This window comes from Echinops telfairi, unplaced genomic scaffold (genome assembly GCF_000313985.2).
Source record: "Echinops telfairi isolate 266 unplaced genomic scaffold, ASM31398v2 ScPeMD7_7416;HRSCAF=8454, whole genome shotgun sequence".
NCBI classification, from domain to species: Eukaryota; Metazoa; Chordata; class Mammalia; order Afrosoricida; family Tenrecidae; genus Echinops; species Echinops telfairi.
In genome coordinates, this window is record NW_022111316.1 from 2,856,921 (window position 1) to 2,872,742 (window position 15,822).

The 15,822-nt window shown below is 40.9% G+C and overlaps 1 protein-coding gene and 1 non-coding gene across 2 annotated transcripts; both read left to right on the forward strand.

Moving 5' to 3' along the window:
• The first annotated feature begins 4,784 nt into the window (after nt 1-4,784).
• On the forward strand, nt 4,785-5,753 carry LOC101662196 (olfactory receptor 5A1-like). The gene has a single exon (XM_004715006.1). It carries the CDS (start codon nt 4,785-4,787, stop codon nt 5,751-5,753), a length of 969 nt encoding a protein of 322 aa, XP_004715063.1.
• Nucleotides 5,754-11,478: 5,725 nt separating this feature from the next.
• Nucleotides 11,479-11,622, forward strand: LOC115871987. The gene has a single exon (XR_004047588.1). It is a non-coding gene; the product is annotated as a small nucleolar RNA SNORA67 (small nucleolar RNA).
• The last annotated feature ends 4,200 nt before the right edge of the window (nt 11,623-15,822 follow it).

The following is a 15,822-nucleotide window of genomic DNA, read 5'->3' on the forward strand; positions in this document are numbered from 1 at the left end:
CAGTCACTTGTAGGGCCTTGGGATTTAGGCTGGAGATGCCCCCACTTTTTGTATGGGAGAACCCCCTGCTGCTGGTGTGTGGAAGAGGACCGGCTTGAATTCCCCAGCTGCTTGCCAGGCCTATAAATGCGTGTGGTAGCACCCCCAATTGGGCCTTCAGAGTTTCCCTAGGCAGAGGGGAGTGGCCTGTAGGCCGCTAGTGGCTTGTGACAGTAAATAGAGTGAAAGGAGAGGAAGAATAGAGAAAGAAGAAGACACAGCCTGGAGCAACAATGTCTAGCAAACTGACACCCACTCACCACACTCAACTAGAATGCACAGAGTAAACAAAAGTGAAAACAGTAAAAAAAGGGGAAAAAAGAGAAGAAAGAAAGGAAGAAAACAACAAGAAAGGAGAACTTAATCTGCTGAGCCTGTGGTAGGATAGAGAGAAGAGTTAGAATAAGAGGAGAAAAGAAGAAAAAGTGAAAGAGGAACACAAATAAAGTAAAAAAAAAGAGGAAAAAAAGAAGGAGAGGGAGACAGAGCTGACAAAATTGATAAAGAAACAGGTGACCCCGTCCTGTGCTGTGTGTAGCACTGATTCGTCCTGTGTGGAGCACTGTCTTAGGCTTCAGGCTGCCCACTGGGAGGACATGTTTGCCCTAGGCATAGTGTAGGGGTCTGGGAACCAGCAGTGGCATGTAAAGGGAATGAGAGGGAGAAGAGAGAATCATACAAGCAGTGAGAGAAGCAAAGAGAACAAAGAAAGAGGAGAGTAAGAGAAAAAGGAGAAGGAAGGGGAAAGAAAAAACCCCACTGTGTTCACTAAGCTTGTCTGTGATGGTAAAGAGGGAGTAGAGTGAGAAGGGGGAAATAAAGAATAAGGAGATAGCTGATCCCTGATTACTTGTTTGTGGGTCCAAAGGGGTTTAGACCCTGCCTCACAATGGCAGGTTGGTGTACTCTTTTGATGCAGGGACCAGGAGGTGTTGTGCAGTATTGCCCTAGTTGATGAGCTCACCCAAAGGTCCGATGGAGGTTTCCTCAGCAGCGCAGCGTGTTGTAGATGTATGTCCCAGCTGCCTTGTGTGGTGTTCAGCACTCCCACGGAGGGTGGGCTGGGGTTCTCCTGCTATTTGGGTTGATTTGCCCTAAAGGGAACATAGTGATCTGGAAGTCAGTAGTTGTTTGTGATAGGAGAGAGTGGGAGAGAGGAGGAAAAAAGGGAAAAAGAAGAAAGAGAAAAAAGAACCCCAGCTCGTTGCGACTGGCTGAGCTCATTGAGACTGACTGCGGTGGGAAGGATAGAAATGCTAGTGAATGAAGAGGGAAGAAATAGAGTAGTAGGTAAGATGATAACTGAAGCTTGATAAACTGTCTGTGAGGCTGGAGGAGTTCCAACTCCTCCTCTAGGTAGCGGGGTGCTGTACCCATTTTATGTAGGGTTCTACAGATGCTGTGTGGGATTACTTGCAAAGGCTAGATCGTACCTGTGACCAGCCATCCGTTGAGCTCTGGCTTTTACTGGTATGCCTGCCTTGTGCTATATGTAGCACTGCCGCAGGGGCGGGGGTGGGGGGTGGGGTGTTCCCACAGTCCTGTCTAGGGCCCCAGGGCCGGCAGGGCCTCTCCAGCTATGTGTAGAGTCACTGAAAGGGAAGTAGGGCTTGTTGTCCTATCTATGCTACTGATGTCCTACTAGATCAGAGGCTTTTATTTTTATTTATTTAATTTTTATCCCCCTGGTCAGCTAGACTAAAATCAAATTAACTTGTCACACACAATCTCTAGTCTGCAGCTCCGTGCTGTTTAAAACTGAAGTTTGCTACTGCTGGTCTTTGTTATGCAAAAAGCCTCCAGGCCCTGTAGCTGGGTTCTGGAAATCCTTAGCTAGGTTAATTTATATGCTGATTTATGTTAAAGATCCCCGCCTATGTGCTTTTTGCAGCTGAGAAATCAGACTGAGTTATTAACCAATAATATATATTTCACCTTTTTTTTGATGCTTGAGATGTGCTCTGCTTTAGGGGCTGTCAGACTGGTCCCCGGAGGTGGAGATCCAGCTTATCAGGGGGGTTGTTTCCTTCTCAGCCAATTGGAATTAATTCCGTTCCCTGAATTCCGCTTATTTTTTCCCACACCGCGATCTGCTTCAGGTAATAATCTGCTTTTTCTTCTATTCTAAATTATGGCTACCTGCCACCGCCACTCCCCAGATAGTGAACTTAGGGCAGCCAACAGCACGGAGAGCTCCGGGTGGGGTTCTCCTGTGTCTGGGGGTGCTGTCCCCTTTAAGGCGTCAGCCGGGAGAAACCACGGCTCTGGCAAGGGCGCAGCTGATGCGTGGGCTAGCGAAAGCTAGAGCGCTTTAAAGCATTCTTGGTTTGCTTTGTGAGTGGAAATCACACACAAAACAGGGGTTCAGGAGAGACCCTAGTACCCTAGTTCTAATTTCTGGACTTTACCTCTCTGTTTCCTTCACCTTATCTCCCAATTTTCTGGTTTGGCAGCAGGATCTCTGGACGGGTGCGTCCTATCAGGTTGTCATTTTCTCTGGAATTGAACCGTTATTTTTCATAGAGTAATTTATGTCTTCCATTTTCCCTTGATTCTTTATCATTCAATATCTTACCCATAGAATTTTTCAATATTTCCACTCAAGACTTGGATTTTTCATCAGTTCTTTCAGCTTGAGATAAGCCACGCATGTTCTTCCTTTTTTAGTTTTCTTACTTCAGGTCTTTGCACATTTCATTGTAATACTTTATTTGGTCTTCTTGAGATGTGTTTTGAACTTTTAAGCTCTTTCACTTCATCACTTCTTCCATTTGCTTTGGATACTCTACATTTAAAAGAACATTTCAGTCTCTTATGACATCCATTCTGTAATTTCTTCATTACTAGCTTAGTTGTTGCTGGGTAAATTTCTATAATAGCTGCCTTGACTAGATTTTCATGTATATGTATATATGTTATTGTATCATAGCACTGTATTTCAAGATAAATCTTGGGGAAAAATGACAGTGAATGTGACACCATATTTCCTGAAATTACCATTCTCAGTATAGTAAACTACGATTGTTTGATCAAAACGTCCAGTATCAGCCCATTTCAGCTCATCAGTGCCTAGGAGATTCATCTTTATGGGTTCCATTTTATTTTGGACAAATTTCAGGTTTATACCTTGCAAATTCCATGTTCCCATCATTAATATGTTAGAAGCTATTTCTACTCATTTTGAGTTATGGCCATCAGCAAATGAAGTTCCCCCAAAGTTTAATTCTACCTATCTCTTTATGGTTACCTCTATTCTGCAAAGGAAGGTCCTCCCCAGCTGTATTTTGAGTGCCTTCCAACTTGAAGGGCCCATCTTCTGGCACTATATCTTACAATGTCCACTATAATTTTAATAGTTTTCAGCAGCTAATTCCTCGGAAATGTGAAGCTGATTCCTTTTTTTGTATTATGTTCTTAGTCTGGAAGTTCTGCTGAAACCTGTTTCTCTTGATTGACCCTGCTTACATTTGAAATATTGGTGATAAACTTCTAGTATCATCGCAATGTTCAAGCCACCACAATGTCACAAACTGAGGAGAGTAAACACATTACTGCTGTGAGTTACTGAAAAAATGGAATGTGAAAGTTGGGAACAGAAGGATTAGAAGCTGGAAAATATGGTCCAGGTGAGAGAAATAAAATGATAGCTATACATCTTGAAAAGAATTTCTGGGTTGTGATACAAATCTTTTTAAAAATTAGTTTTGGTAAATTACCGTGCATTTGAGGAGCTCTTCCTTCACTTTTCTAGGCTGATTCCTATGTGGAGGAAGGGGAAAGCCAACATTCTGCCTAAATTTCCCAAGCACTGTGCCTATTGCCTAAGAATGAATCTTACAAAAATCTACAGATTCTCCCCTGTAGGGGAAGTCAATAGCCTAAGCACCACAAATAGAGTTCAAGGTGACTGAAATTCCTAAAACACTCTACCTAAAGATGGTAAGTAGTTGTACTTTGCTGGCTATTAGGAACCTAAGTTTCCATGTGTTTTCCACGGCACCCAAAGAAGATCAATAAGCACTGTCCTAGACAATCAATCAAACTGTTTATCATTTGAGGAAAGGAAAATCAGCACCCGCAAGAGGCAAGCTCCGTGGTGCTCTCATTTCGTGTTACTTCATTCCTTGAGAGGCTGCTGAAAGTCAGTATTTAGGTTTGTCGTATTCATTTCTTGAACTGCTGCTGCTTCTGAGTGACTCTTCCCACCAGCCTGTTACTTTGTTCCAGGTATCATAAAAAAGAAAGGCTTTTGCAGCATTGTCAAGATTTCTTCATTCATTGTAGACTAATTAAAGGTGAATTTATAGGTCAACTAGTTCAGCTCCTTATTGTGCATATTCACTAGATTCTCTAATCATAGAGTTAATAGCAGAGCAATGTTCAATTAGAATTTTTATGTTTCACCACATAAAGAAATGGCACTATTACTGTAACCTCTCTCCAAAGTCTCAGATATTTGCAAATTCTGTCATGAGGTGAAATGTGAAATAAAGACAGTTAAGGAAAAAATGGATTTAAGATGCCCATTGGATATATTTGTCCCCAAAGAAAGAATGAAAATATATTCTCATATATCGAAGAGAATTTTTCAATTCATGTTGGTGATTGTCTCTGAAATGTGATCATTATTAACTCACTGTTGAGAAATTAGCCAGATGCATGACTGAAAAAGGCAAATGAAAAATTATAATCCTTTTCCTCTTGGAGGGAATAAACCCATTTCCCTCTCATATTTCCTTCGGCAGATGGCTACAAGCAAGTTCATGGACTGGTATGGAAACTACTCTTCTGTGACCACATTTATTCTCCTGGGTCTCTCAGATGAAAAGGAGCTGCAGCTCATTCTCTTTTCAATCTTCCTAGCAACCTACCTTGTGACCCTTATCTGGAACCTGAGTCTCATTCTTCTCATCAGGATGGACACCCACCTGCACACACCCATGTACTTTTTCCTCAGTTTTCTCTCATTTATTGACATCTGCTTTGCTACTTCCATCAGCCCAAGAATGCTTTCAGACTTCCTAAAAAAGGAAAAATCAATTTCTTTCATTGCCTGTGCCACTCAGTATTTTGTCGGGGCCTGGATGGCTCTGACTGAGTGCTGTCTGTTGGCCGCCATGGCCTATGACCGATATGTAGCCATTGGCCACCCTCTGCAGTACTCAACCATCATGGCTCCTGGCCTCTGTAGGAAGATGGTAGCTGGGGCCTATGTGAGTGGTTTGATTAGTAGTTTCACTCAAACATTCCCTTGCTTCCATCTTTCCTACTGTGGGCCAAATATCATTCAGCATTTCTTCTGTGACGTGCCTCAGATAATTTCCTTGTCTTGCTCCAATCCCTTCATCAGCCGAATGACTGTCCTTTTGGTAGCTACTTTTGTTGGACTTGGCTCTTTCCTTAGTATCCTCTTTTCTTATGGTTTCATTGTGGCTTCCATCTTGAAGATATCCTCAGGGAAAGGTAGTGCCAAGGCCTTTAATACCTGTGCTTCCCACCTGGCAGCTGTAACGCTCTATTATGGTACAGCCTTGTCTGTGTATTTGTTTCCCAAGTCTGATCAATCCATGAAGCAGAATAAGGTGCTATCAGTGTTCTATTCCATCCTCATTCCCCTGTTGAATCCTCTGATCTATAGCCTGAGGAACAAGGAGATCAAAGCAGCGCTCAAGAGACTTAGAAAGAGAACAACAGGCATGCCTCAGTTAGACTAACACTTGGATAGTTATTATTATCCCCGTTCAAAAAAAGAAGTGGAAATGTGTAAGGACTGTAGACGCTGAGAAGTAAAAACCTCGCTTCGTTATTTTTTGGTGTTACCATGCTTAGCTTCCATCACTAAGTAATCTCATGCAGTGACTTTGAATACAATTTTAAAAAGTCAGTTTCCTTACTTAGAACGGAGGTAGAAGAAAGTCTCAAAAGCGATTGTGTTTTGAGAATGGTGCTGGTAGATATTATATGTACAGACATGGCAGGATTCCAGGACACTAAATAGCATTTTGCTCATTCACAGATTTTCATTTCTTTTATGTATTATTTTTCAGTTCCTATTTATGTTCCAAAAATAATATTAAATATTGTGTAACATTGAACCTATGAAAAATAAAAAAATAATTGCAATAGTAACATTTTATAACTTTGGTTTGAAATCAAGAGGGAAAGAGAATAAAAGGTGGGTAGAGATTGAGATTCGGCTAGTTTTACTACCTAGGAGTCTTGTTCCTTCTATTTTGCCTCTCAAACAAATGAAGGAAAGTGAATTGTGAAAAAGAAATGAGAGATAGAAAGAGTAGAAAGGTTGGTGCAGTTTCAAAGTCAAGAGGTAGAAAGAACCTTGGATTCTAAAAAGAAGGTCAAGTTCAGTAATTTCTGGGCAGTGTTGGGCCTGGAATATTCTCCATCGTAGCACCCTGGATGCTGCACACAATCATTCCAAATGATGGCTTTCTTGCAGTGAGTAAGGAGGCAGGCTGAGACTCTCAGGAATCTGGGACTCCCCTTGACTCTAGGGCCTTAGGTTTGACAAGGGAACAACAGAGTCAGCCAACTCTGGGATGTCACAGAGACCCTGGGAAGAATCCAGTGGGAAGAATTTAAAGAAACTTTAGAGAAGGACATATTTTTTTTCAGACAGGAAGTCATAGTTCAAGCTTTATATATATTGTGTTATCTACACAAAATATCTACAACAAAAATGTCACACTTTTTATAATTTCATTGCAAAGGTTTTATTTCTATGGTCTTTTCCAGTTCAAATATCCCTCAAATAATTAATAAAATCTTAAAATAATGAGATATGATAGGGCAGAGGAATTGGGAAGAAGTCAGCAACAGAGAAAAATGGGACAGAAAATCAGAATGAAGAAAGGCACCATGAGGGCTATCACAACATCAAGCAGAGGCAGGGAACATCTGTCCTGTGGGCTATATCTCAAAACTACAAACTCACTGCCATCAAGTTGATTCAAACTCATAGAGACCATATATATGTAGGACAGGGTGGAACTGCCATCTGGGTTTCTGAGACTGTTGACTCCTCATGGGAGTAGAAAGCCTTGTCTTTCTCCCTCCTGTAGAAGGTGGTGGCTTCAAACTGCCGAGCTTTCGGTTTGCAACCAGACATGTAACCCCTACAACACAGGATCCCTGGTGGGCTGTATAAAGCTTGCAACATCATCAATACCAGCTAACATCATGAGGTAGTTAGTTTATTGTGGCATCCTGGTCGACAAACACATGTGGGGCTAATTTAAGGGCAGAGAGATAAATGGCTTGGTGAGCCTTGCCTTTCTAGTTCTTGGGTCTCTTACTTTCTGATGGTCGCACCAGGGTGAAGCTGCCTTAGCCAATTCCCTGCTTTAGCTGGCAAGGCTCAGTTTCTGGAAGATATCCCTGAGGAGAAGCCACATGGACCTACCCCAGTGTAGCCCTGGGTGCTGGAGCAGCCGTGTGGAGACCCCTGCCAGTGCTGAGATGCTTACACATTCACTGACTCGGCTTTCCTCCTGCAGTCGGCATCATTGCATCTGTTCTGTGAGATGGAGGACTTTGTGGACTGGTGTGGGACATATGGGTTAATGTTGGACATGTGGACTTGGGCAGCACTGGCTTGGAATTTTTTCTTGATGTGCAGTTGACCTTTATATAAAACTCTCTCTTATACATGAGTTTCTGTGGATTTGTTTCTCTAAAATACCCAGACTAAAACACAGCACGTGCCTCCCCAATGAGAGGCAGTTCTAGCCACCACATTCATTCCAAACTCCAAACCCAATACTCTGCCTTGGGTCCACTCTGACTCATGGCATCCCTATATGACCGAGTAGAACCACCCCTGTGGGTTTTGGAGACGGAATCTTTAGGGTAGGATGGGAGTAGAGTATCATGTCTTTCTCCCCTGAGGAGTGTCTGGTGGTTGTGAATTACCGAGCTTGCAGTTAGCAGCCCAACTCAGCTCAACAAGCCATCAACCATTCCATTAGGAGTGAGTTAACAAAACGTTTGGCCAAGTATAGCAAACTAATTTTTAAGTTTATCATTTTATGTGGCCCCTGAATGGCCCTTGGCAGGAAAAAGGGTTCCCCACCCCTGGCTTACAGTTTTCTCTCTCTGACTTGTCTCCTTTCATTTTACTGACACATTGACAAGGATGCCCAGTGTGGACATCTCTCTTCCTGTGTAAAAGTGGACAACCAGTTTTACGGACCAACAGAGATATTGGGGTGCAAATGTGCCCATTTTAAAAATCCCTTTCCAACAATAATAAGCATTTTGATCTTCAACAATAACTCTGTTCTTGTGGGATATAGGCCCAGGTCACAAGGAACCCTGGTTATGTGATGGGCTGTTAACTGCAAGGTCAGTAGTTCAAATTCTTCAGCCACTCAGTGGGAAAATGGAGGCTTTCTTTTCCTGTACATATGTATAGTCTCGAACACTCACATGAGTAGTTCTACTTTGTCTTATAGCGTCATTTTTAGTCAGAGTCCACTCAATGGCCGAGAGAGATAGAGGAATAAGAGAATGGGAGAGAAGAGAGGGAGAAGAGAGAGGGAGAGGAGACTAGAGAGAAGGGGGAGAGAAGAAGGGAGTGATGGTAGCAGAGGATAAGAGGGAGAGAGAACAAGAAGGAGACCTAGGTTAGATGGCAGGGCCCAGAGAGATCAGTGGATTCTTCATTCTTTTCAAAATCCATGTACCATGTAATTCTTCCAGTGGAATCTCAGTGGGGCAAAGTTTATGGACTTTAATAGGTCCCTTTCTTCAACTCTGTCTTGACCGTAAATTTCTCCCCTTACTTGAAGGGCTTTTCTTCATGTTCTCTTTACGTTACTCAGATTGTTTAAGAATCTTTCTTACCTTTAATGAAAGGAATAGCCAGACTTGAATATACAATTTTGTGTATTACTCAGGATGGGATGTGTGTTTGAATTTTGGTTCTACAATTTTTCATTTTTAATTTTTCTGCACGTCAATTTTATTCACAGCTAAACATAATATTCTGTAGTAACACATGTACACATTCACAATTAGTTTACTGTGCACTATGGTAGGGTTACTTATCATTTTCACACTGATATTTAACATTTGAGGAAACTGTTTAGGTAGATTCAGAAGCTCACATAAAACTACAAAACTACAGAGGTCTGCTTGATTTAAACACTCAATACCATTCTACTCTTGGGGCTCATAACCAGCATTCTGCATTTAAATTATCTAGAGGGAATCTAACAAGGATATACATTTCACTTTTAATTGAAAAAATATACATATAGAGTTTAAAAAAACAAAAAGCAGCAGCAGTCACCTGCCTCTTCTCTACCCAATTTCTGATTTCTGTTCTCCAGACAACCGTTTTGAATTCTTACCTGCTTCTCAGTTACCTGTGTTACCATGAGTAACTTGTTGACATTGCTTTCTTGACTTTTCTGCATTAGGTCTTAATTGTCTCTCCGTTACACGTCCCTCAGTGGTTAAAGAAATAAACCTGGTGTGGTTGAGAATATTCCCACGCATAGTGACTCTGCAGGACAGAGTCCACCTGCTCCAGAATGTCTCCCTGGAGTATTTTTACAGAAGTCAACTGCTGCTTCTTTCTTCTACACTGAGGGGACGGTGGGTTCAAACCAAAGACCAGTCAGCAGCCACAGCCTCATACTTAACCACTGCCCCACGAGGGCTCCTTGTTCACGTCCTTCCAAATGAGGATGAGCACATGAGGGCAACGATGGACTCAAACAGCCAGGCTTGTGAGGAGGGAGCAAGAGCTGGCGATGTTTCTTCTGTTGTACACAGGGTGGCTGAGTTAGAATCGACTTACTGGCATATATATATAAAACAATATGACTAGTAGTTTTCACAATTGAGGCATGGAGTACGTTTTTTTTTAATAATGTTTGATTTTTCATAGGGATCCTAATGGCCTCCGTTTTTAAATGGATCGATCACTAATCCATCTGCATTCTTTGAAAAACTAAAAATCCCTTTAAACTCAAATATCTCGGGTATTCTATTTCAGTCACCCCCCTTCATCTTTACTTCTCTAGGCAATTCCGGTTGACTTCAGGCCAGTCTCCCCTTCTTCCTCAATACTTACATTGGTATTTTACTTTGACTCCTTTAAACAGTAAAATACATCTTTCTTCTCAACATGTAGGGTCACTTCAATTATTACTTTATAAGGACACAGTTACACCCCCCCCAAAAAAAAACACGGGCAATTTTCTTCCATGATCAAATGTCAACAACATTTGCATTGTATTTTTGAACACATTTTATGAGTTCGGTTAAAAAATGAAAAAATCATAATTTCCAGTATTTAAATGTTAAAGGAATACTAAGCTTTGTCTTTGATTGGGTTTTCATCTTTGGCTTCAAGGTCTTGATCCAATTACTATGACTCAAAGGGAGACTGAAATATAATCCATTTGTTTACATTCCCCATCTCTTCACAATCCTGCAGCATTTTATGTTTATTATTTGGAGAATGCCTTTCCAGTAGATTTCAAATGATTTGTTCAATCTCTGATTGTTATTGTTTTCTTTTATGGGAGGAATTGTGTCCTTTCCATATTACATTTCTATGATCTTCAGCTTCTTGATCATTCAATGTATTATATACAATCTAATCCAATTTCCTGAAGTTTACCGATCTCCTATTTTAATTTTTACCTTCCGTTTACCTTCGTTTATTTTCCTGAAAAATTTAGTAGCCTTTTAAATTGCGCCCTTGTTCACATTCTTGAGTTCGTCCTGTTTTTATTTATGGATGGATGACTTCTTTACATATTTCTGTGGGTCTTCATTTAAGTGTTCCTCTGTTCTTGGAACTGCATATATCCTGTGTTGCGCCTTTCTGGTTTCTCATCATCTGGGACCTTCAGCAAAGCTGACTGCAGTTAGCTCTGCTTTCCCTCTGGTCCCCACGGAGTCCACCTACAGGGCTGGCTCAAACGCCTGCCCTGCAACTGCAGCTCCATGTGTGTACCTGCAAGCGGATGTTGAGTATTACAGAGCCAGCTATGACAAGGCATTCAACTTGCAGATGAAACAATCTTGCTTGCTGAAAAGCAAAGATGGGAAGGGCTTGCTGATGCAGATCAAGGATTGTAGCTTTCAGGATGGATTACAACTCAATGTAAAGAAGACCAAGATCCTCACAGGTGAACCAATAGATAACATCATGATAAATGGAGAAAAGGTTGAAGTTGTCAAGAATTTTGTGTTGCTTGGATCTGCAATCATTTCTCATAGAAGAGCAAACAAGAAATCAAATGATGGGTTTCATTAGGTAAATCTGCTACACAAGACCTCTTTAGTGAACTGAAAAGCAAGGATGTTACTGGTGACTGAGGTGCTTCTGACTCGTCATTACATTACATTTGCCTCATATGTATGGAAATTGAATAAGGAAGACTGCAGAAGAAGAATTAATGGATCCAAGATGAGTCATTGTTCCAAGGGACCATCTAGTGCCCCTCTCAGGAAAGTAGCAGCTTGGGATAGAATATGGCCTGCCCGTCATGTCCTTGGGTGAAAGGAATGCTCTTCTCCTTTTGCCTACATAGATTAAATAAATTAAAAAATTTTTAAAAGAAGAATTGATGCATGAATTGGAATGTTGGAGAAAAATGCTGAGAGCACCACGGATCACTAAGAACACAAACCAATCCATCTTGGAAGAAATACAGCCAGAGTGCTCCTTAGAAGCAAGGATACAGAGACTTAGTCTTCCATGCTCTGGACCTGTTGTAAAGAGAGACTGGTGTCTGGAGAAGGGTGTCATGCTTGGTAAAGTGGAGGGGGAGGGAAAACAAGGAAGACTTTCACAGACAAGGATTGACACAGCGGCTGCAACTATGGGCTCAAGCATAGGAATCGTTGTGAAGATGGCACCGAACTGTGCACGACATCTCTACGGGTCAGAACCGACTCAGTGACACTAAACAACATCAAGAAACCATTTTCTCCACAGCCAGGTGTCTTAACCACTCTAAAAGCTCTACTTCTGCAGCACAGAATTTTCTGAAATAAAATATATATATATATTTCAAAGAAAAACTGACAAGTGCTTATAACCTTTCAGAATTCCAAGGCAGGAAAGAAAACTGCTCCTAGGCGGTGATGTGGGCTGTAGAGGGTGGTAGTAATTTCATATCGTGCTTTGGGCATGATTGCATATTTTTATCCTTTAGAAGTTGTCTACCCAATTTTCCTTTTTCCCTTCATCTCCTTGCCTCTTTAAATTTTCACGTTCTCTCTGCCCTATCTTTTTTTGTTTTAAATAATCTTAACCTCAAGGACCCGGGTATTTGAGAGACAAAAAAGGGGAGCCATATATGTTACATCTTTATATTTCTATTTTAGTAAATTTTTCTGAATGTGATCTACTTCATCAAAATAACAACTTGTTCTTAACTGTGAAGGTAGAGGGTTGGGGCTTTCTTTTCTGATGAGAGTCTGGTTCACAATTTCTGGGTATTTTCTTTTCCTGGTATCTTCCCTGAAAGAGCCCTGATGGTATACTGGTGACACGCGGGCATGCTAACGGCAAGGTCCGTGATTAGAAATCACCAACAGTTCTCCAAGAGAAAGGTGGGGTTTTCTACTCCTGTAAAGCGCTACAGTCTCGGAAACAAACAGGAGCAGTTCTACTCTGGTTGCTATGAGTTGGCATCAACTCCATGACAGCCAGTGAGCCTTTCCCAGAGTACCCCAGGTAGTGTTCATTTACTGTGGGAAATACTTTGCTTCGTGAATAATAGAGTTGGATATTATCTCTATGCCAGCGTCAGGATTCTGCCTTCCTTGGTATAAAAATGTCTCACAGGATTAATAACCTTGCAGCCTAAGCAGGGCACCAATTAAAATAATTTCCCTTGCCTCTATCACCCATGAGAATAGTATGTACAGTTTGCTTGGTCTTATTTGCCTCTTCTTGATTGCACATTTTCCAGAGTATATTTTCTAAAATGCAACAGAAAGGTTTGTGAGCATTTAAAGCCCCCCTTTCCACTCCCACCCCCCATAACTGGTTCATTTCTGAAGGAGGCTAAGTAAAACATTGCTACCTATAGGCTTCATGCTCATCTGAGATTATTTATGAAACAGGAAGTTCTCAGAAGTTGCAAGTTGAAAATTCCCTTCAATATTCTGAATACTTGGGTGCATCAGAAAGTAGAAGGAGTTGGAACCCTTTTTTGGAACTCTTAGGTAAGTCATGTAGGGAGTCTTCTTGAAGAAATGATGAGGACTTAGTATACAGGCACAATTCACAGATTGACAAATAACTCAGTATCCTTGTTGTTTTGAATCTAACTCCACAAGAGGTCACGATGAATCTTTTGGCTTAAAAAGCAAGAAGCAAGATAATACAAAATGTAGGCTGTATCAATACTTGGCCAGTGTGAAATGGGGGTTGCACAACCTCTGACTTCTTTCCTTAGTGTTTTAAACAAATAGAAAAACACAAACCCATAATAGTAATTCTGGATCATTACTATTATTTTTAACAAACAGAAGTCTATTTCGTCACAGTTTAGGAGATTATAAATCTAAATTCACTGCATGAGCTCTAATGGAATGATTTTTTTTATGCCTATGGGGAAAAATATTCTTGATTATTTGTTGATAGCCATGTAGCATCAATCTTTTTTCAATTTGTGCTTGCTTACTTCCATGCCTAATTTCCTTTTAAAAAATATTTTATTTTATTTTATTGGGGGCTCTTACAGGTTTTATCACAATCCATACACATATCCATTTTGTCAAACACATCTTTACATTTGTTGTCATCATCTTTTCCAAAACATTTTCTTTCTACTTGAGCCCGTGGCATCAGCTCCTGCTTTGTCCCCCTCCCTAACAATCTATAAGCTTTTCTTCCTTTTTTTTTCTCTCTCGTGTTTTACACTGGATGCTGTCCCATTTCACCCACCCTTCTGCTGTCCGTCCCCCAGGGATGGGGGCTACACTTTGATAATTGTGATCAATTCTCCTGCATTCCCCCCACCACCTTACCCTCCTAGTATCGTTGCTCCCCTTATTGATCCTGGGGGGTTATCTGTTCTGGATTCCCTGTGTTGGGAGCTCTTATCTGTACCAGTGTACATGCTCTGGTCTAGTCAGTTTTCTAAGATAGAATTGGGGTCATGTTAATGGGGGAGGAAGTATTAAAGAACTAGAGGAAGATTGTGTGTTTCCTCAGTGCTATACTGCACCCTGACTGGCTCTTCTCTTCCTTGTGGTTGTTCTGACAAAGGGATGTCCAATTGATTACTGATGGGCTTTGGTTCTCCACTCTGCCCTCCCCCTCATTCCCATTGGTATGCTTTTTGTTTGTTTTGTTTTGGGTCTTTGATGCCTGATACCTGATCCCATTGACACCTCATGATCACACAGGCTGGTGTGCTTCTTCCATGTGGACTTTGTTGCTTTAGAGCTAGATGGCCACTTGTTTATCTTTAAGCCTTTAAGACCCCAGATGCTATATCTTTTGACAGCCAGGCACCATCAGCTTTCTTCACCACAATTGCTTATGCACCCATTTGTCTTCAGCAATCGTGTCAGGGAAGGTGAACATCACAAAGTGCCGTGTTAGTAGAACAAATTGTTCTTGAATGGGGGTTATTTGAGTGGAGGCCCAATGTCCATCTGCTACCATGATACCTTATAAATGAACATATGTACCTAGCTCTATCCCCTGTCATTGTATATAAATGTATTTACATGTATATGTGCCTGTGTATAGACCTCTACAACTGTCCTGTGCTTCCCAGTTCTTTCCTCTATTCTCTTTTACTTTCCTCCTTTCCCACTACCATGTTTGGCTTTCATTAGGGTGTGCTTACTATGGTTGGATTATGTCTTTATTTAATTTAATTAAATTTTCAGCAGCAATAAATTGATTATTTACTCTTTATTAGGCGTTTAGTTACACATAGATATTACAGTCTTAGTCTACCTAATTTTTTTTTACCTTTTTCTCTGTGCTTCAGTCTACTTCACAAATTCTCTTCAGCTTTGTCTAATATAATACTGAATTCATCGAGTTAGGTTTTTTTTTTTTGAGTGAGTTTTTAACTACATTATTTTCACTCTTATAGATTCCACTGGTACCCTTTAAAACATACCTGGTCATTTTAGGTAGTCTTTTTCTTATTAAAAACAAATAAACAAATGACTTTTTATTGTGTATAAGGTGGGGGTTTTATATCTCAGATCATCATTGCATTATTCAGCAACTTGAAAGGCTTATCAAACATACCTATAGGTTGCTCTGCCCCATGTTGTAAAAATCTTCTCCCTCTTATAGAGTGCTATTTTGTCCCTTCATCCAAGTTCACATTTGTCTTCCTATCTGCTAGCCTATTGCTTCCCATCGCCCCCTGCATCTAACCCATGACCATAAAAGTCAAATTCTTCTGGTATTTAATAGTTATGTTTTGATTTTTTCTTTTGTAGCACCAGTGGTCTCATATTTGTTCCTTGGCGATGAACTTCACTCAGCATAGTGTTTTCAAACCTGTACATGCCAATGAGATGTTTCACAGTTTCATCATTATACATTATCCTCTTTATAGTCATTATTCAATTATTCCTTTGTGTCTACATACCAAAGTTTACTGGGCAATTCCTCTCCTGATGATCATTGGGGTGGTTTCCGTGTTCTTCCTATCGTGAATTGTGCTGCTATGCACATTGGTGTGCATCTATCTGCTTGTGATACGGCTTGATTGGGTGGTTGTGGGATAAAGGCTTAATTTTAAGTTCCTTCACCTT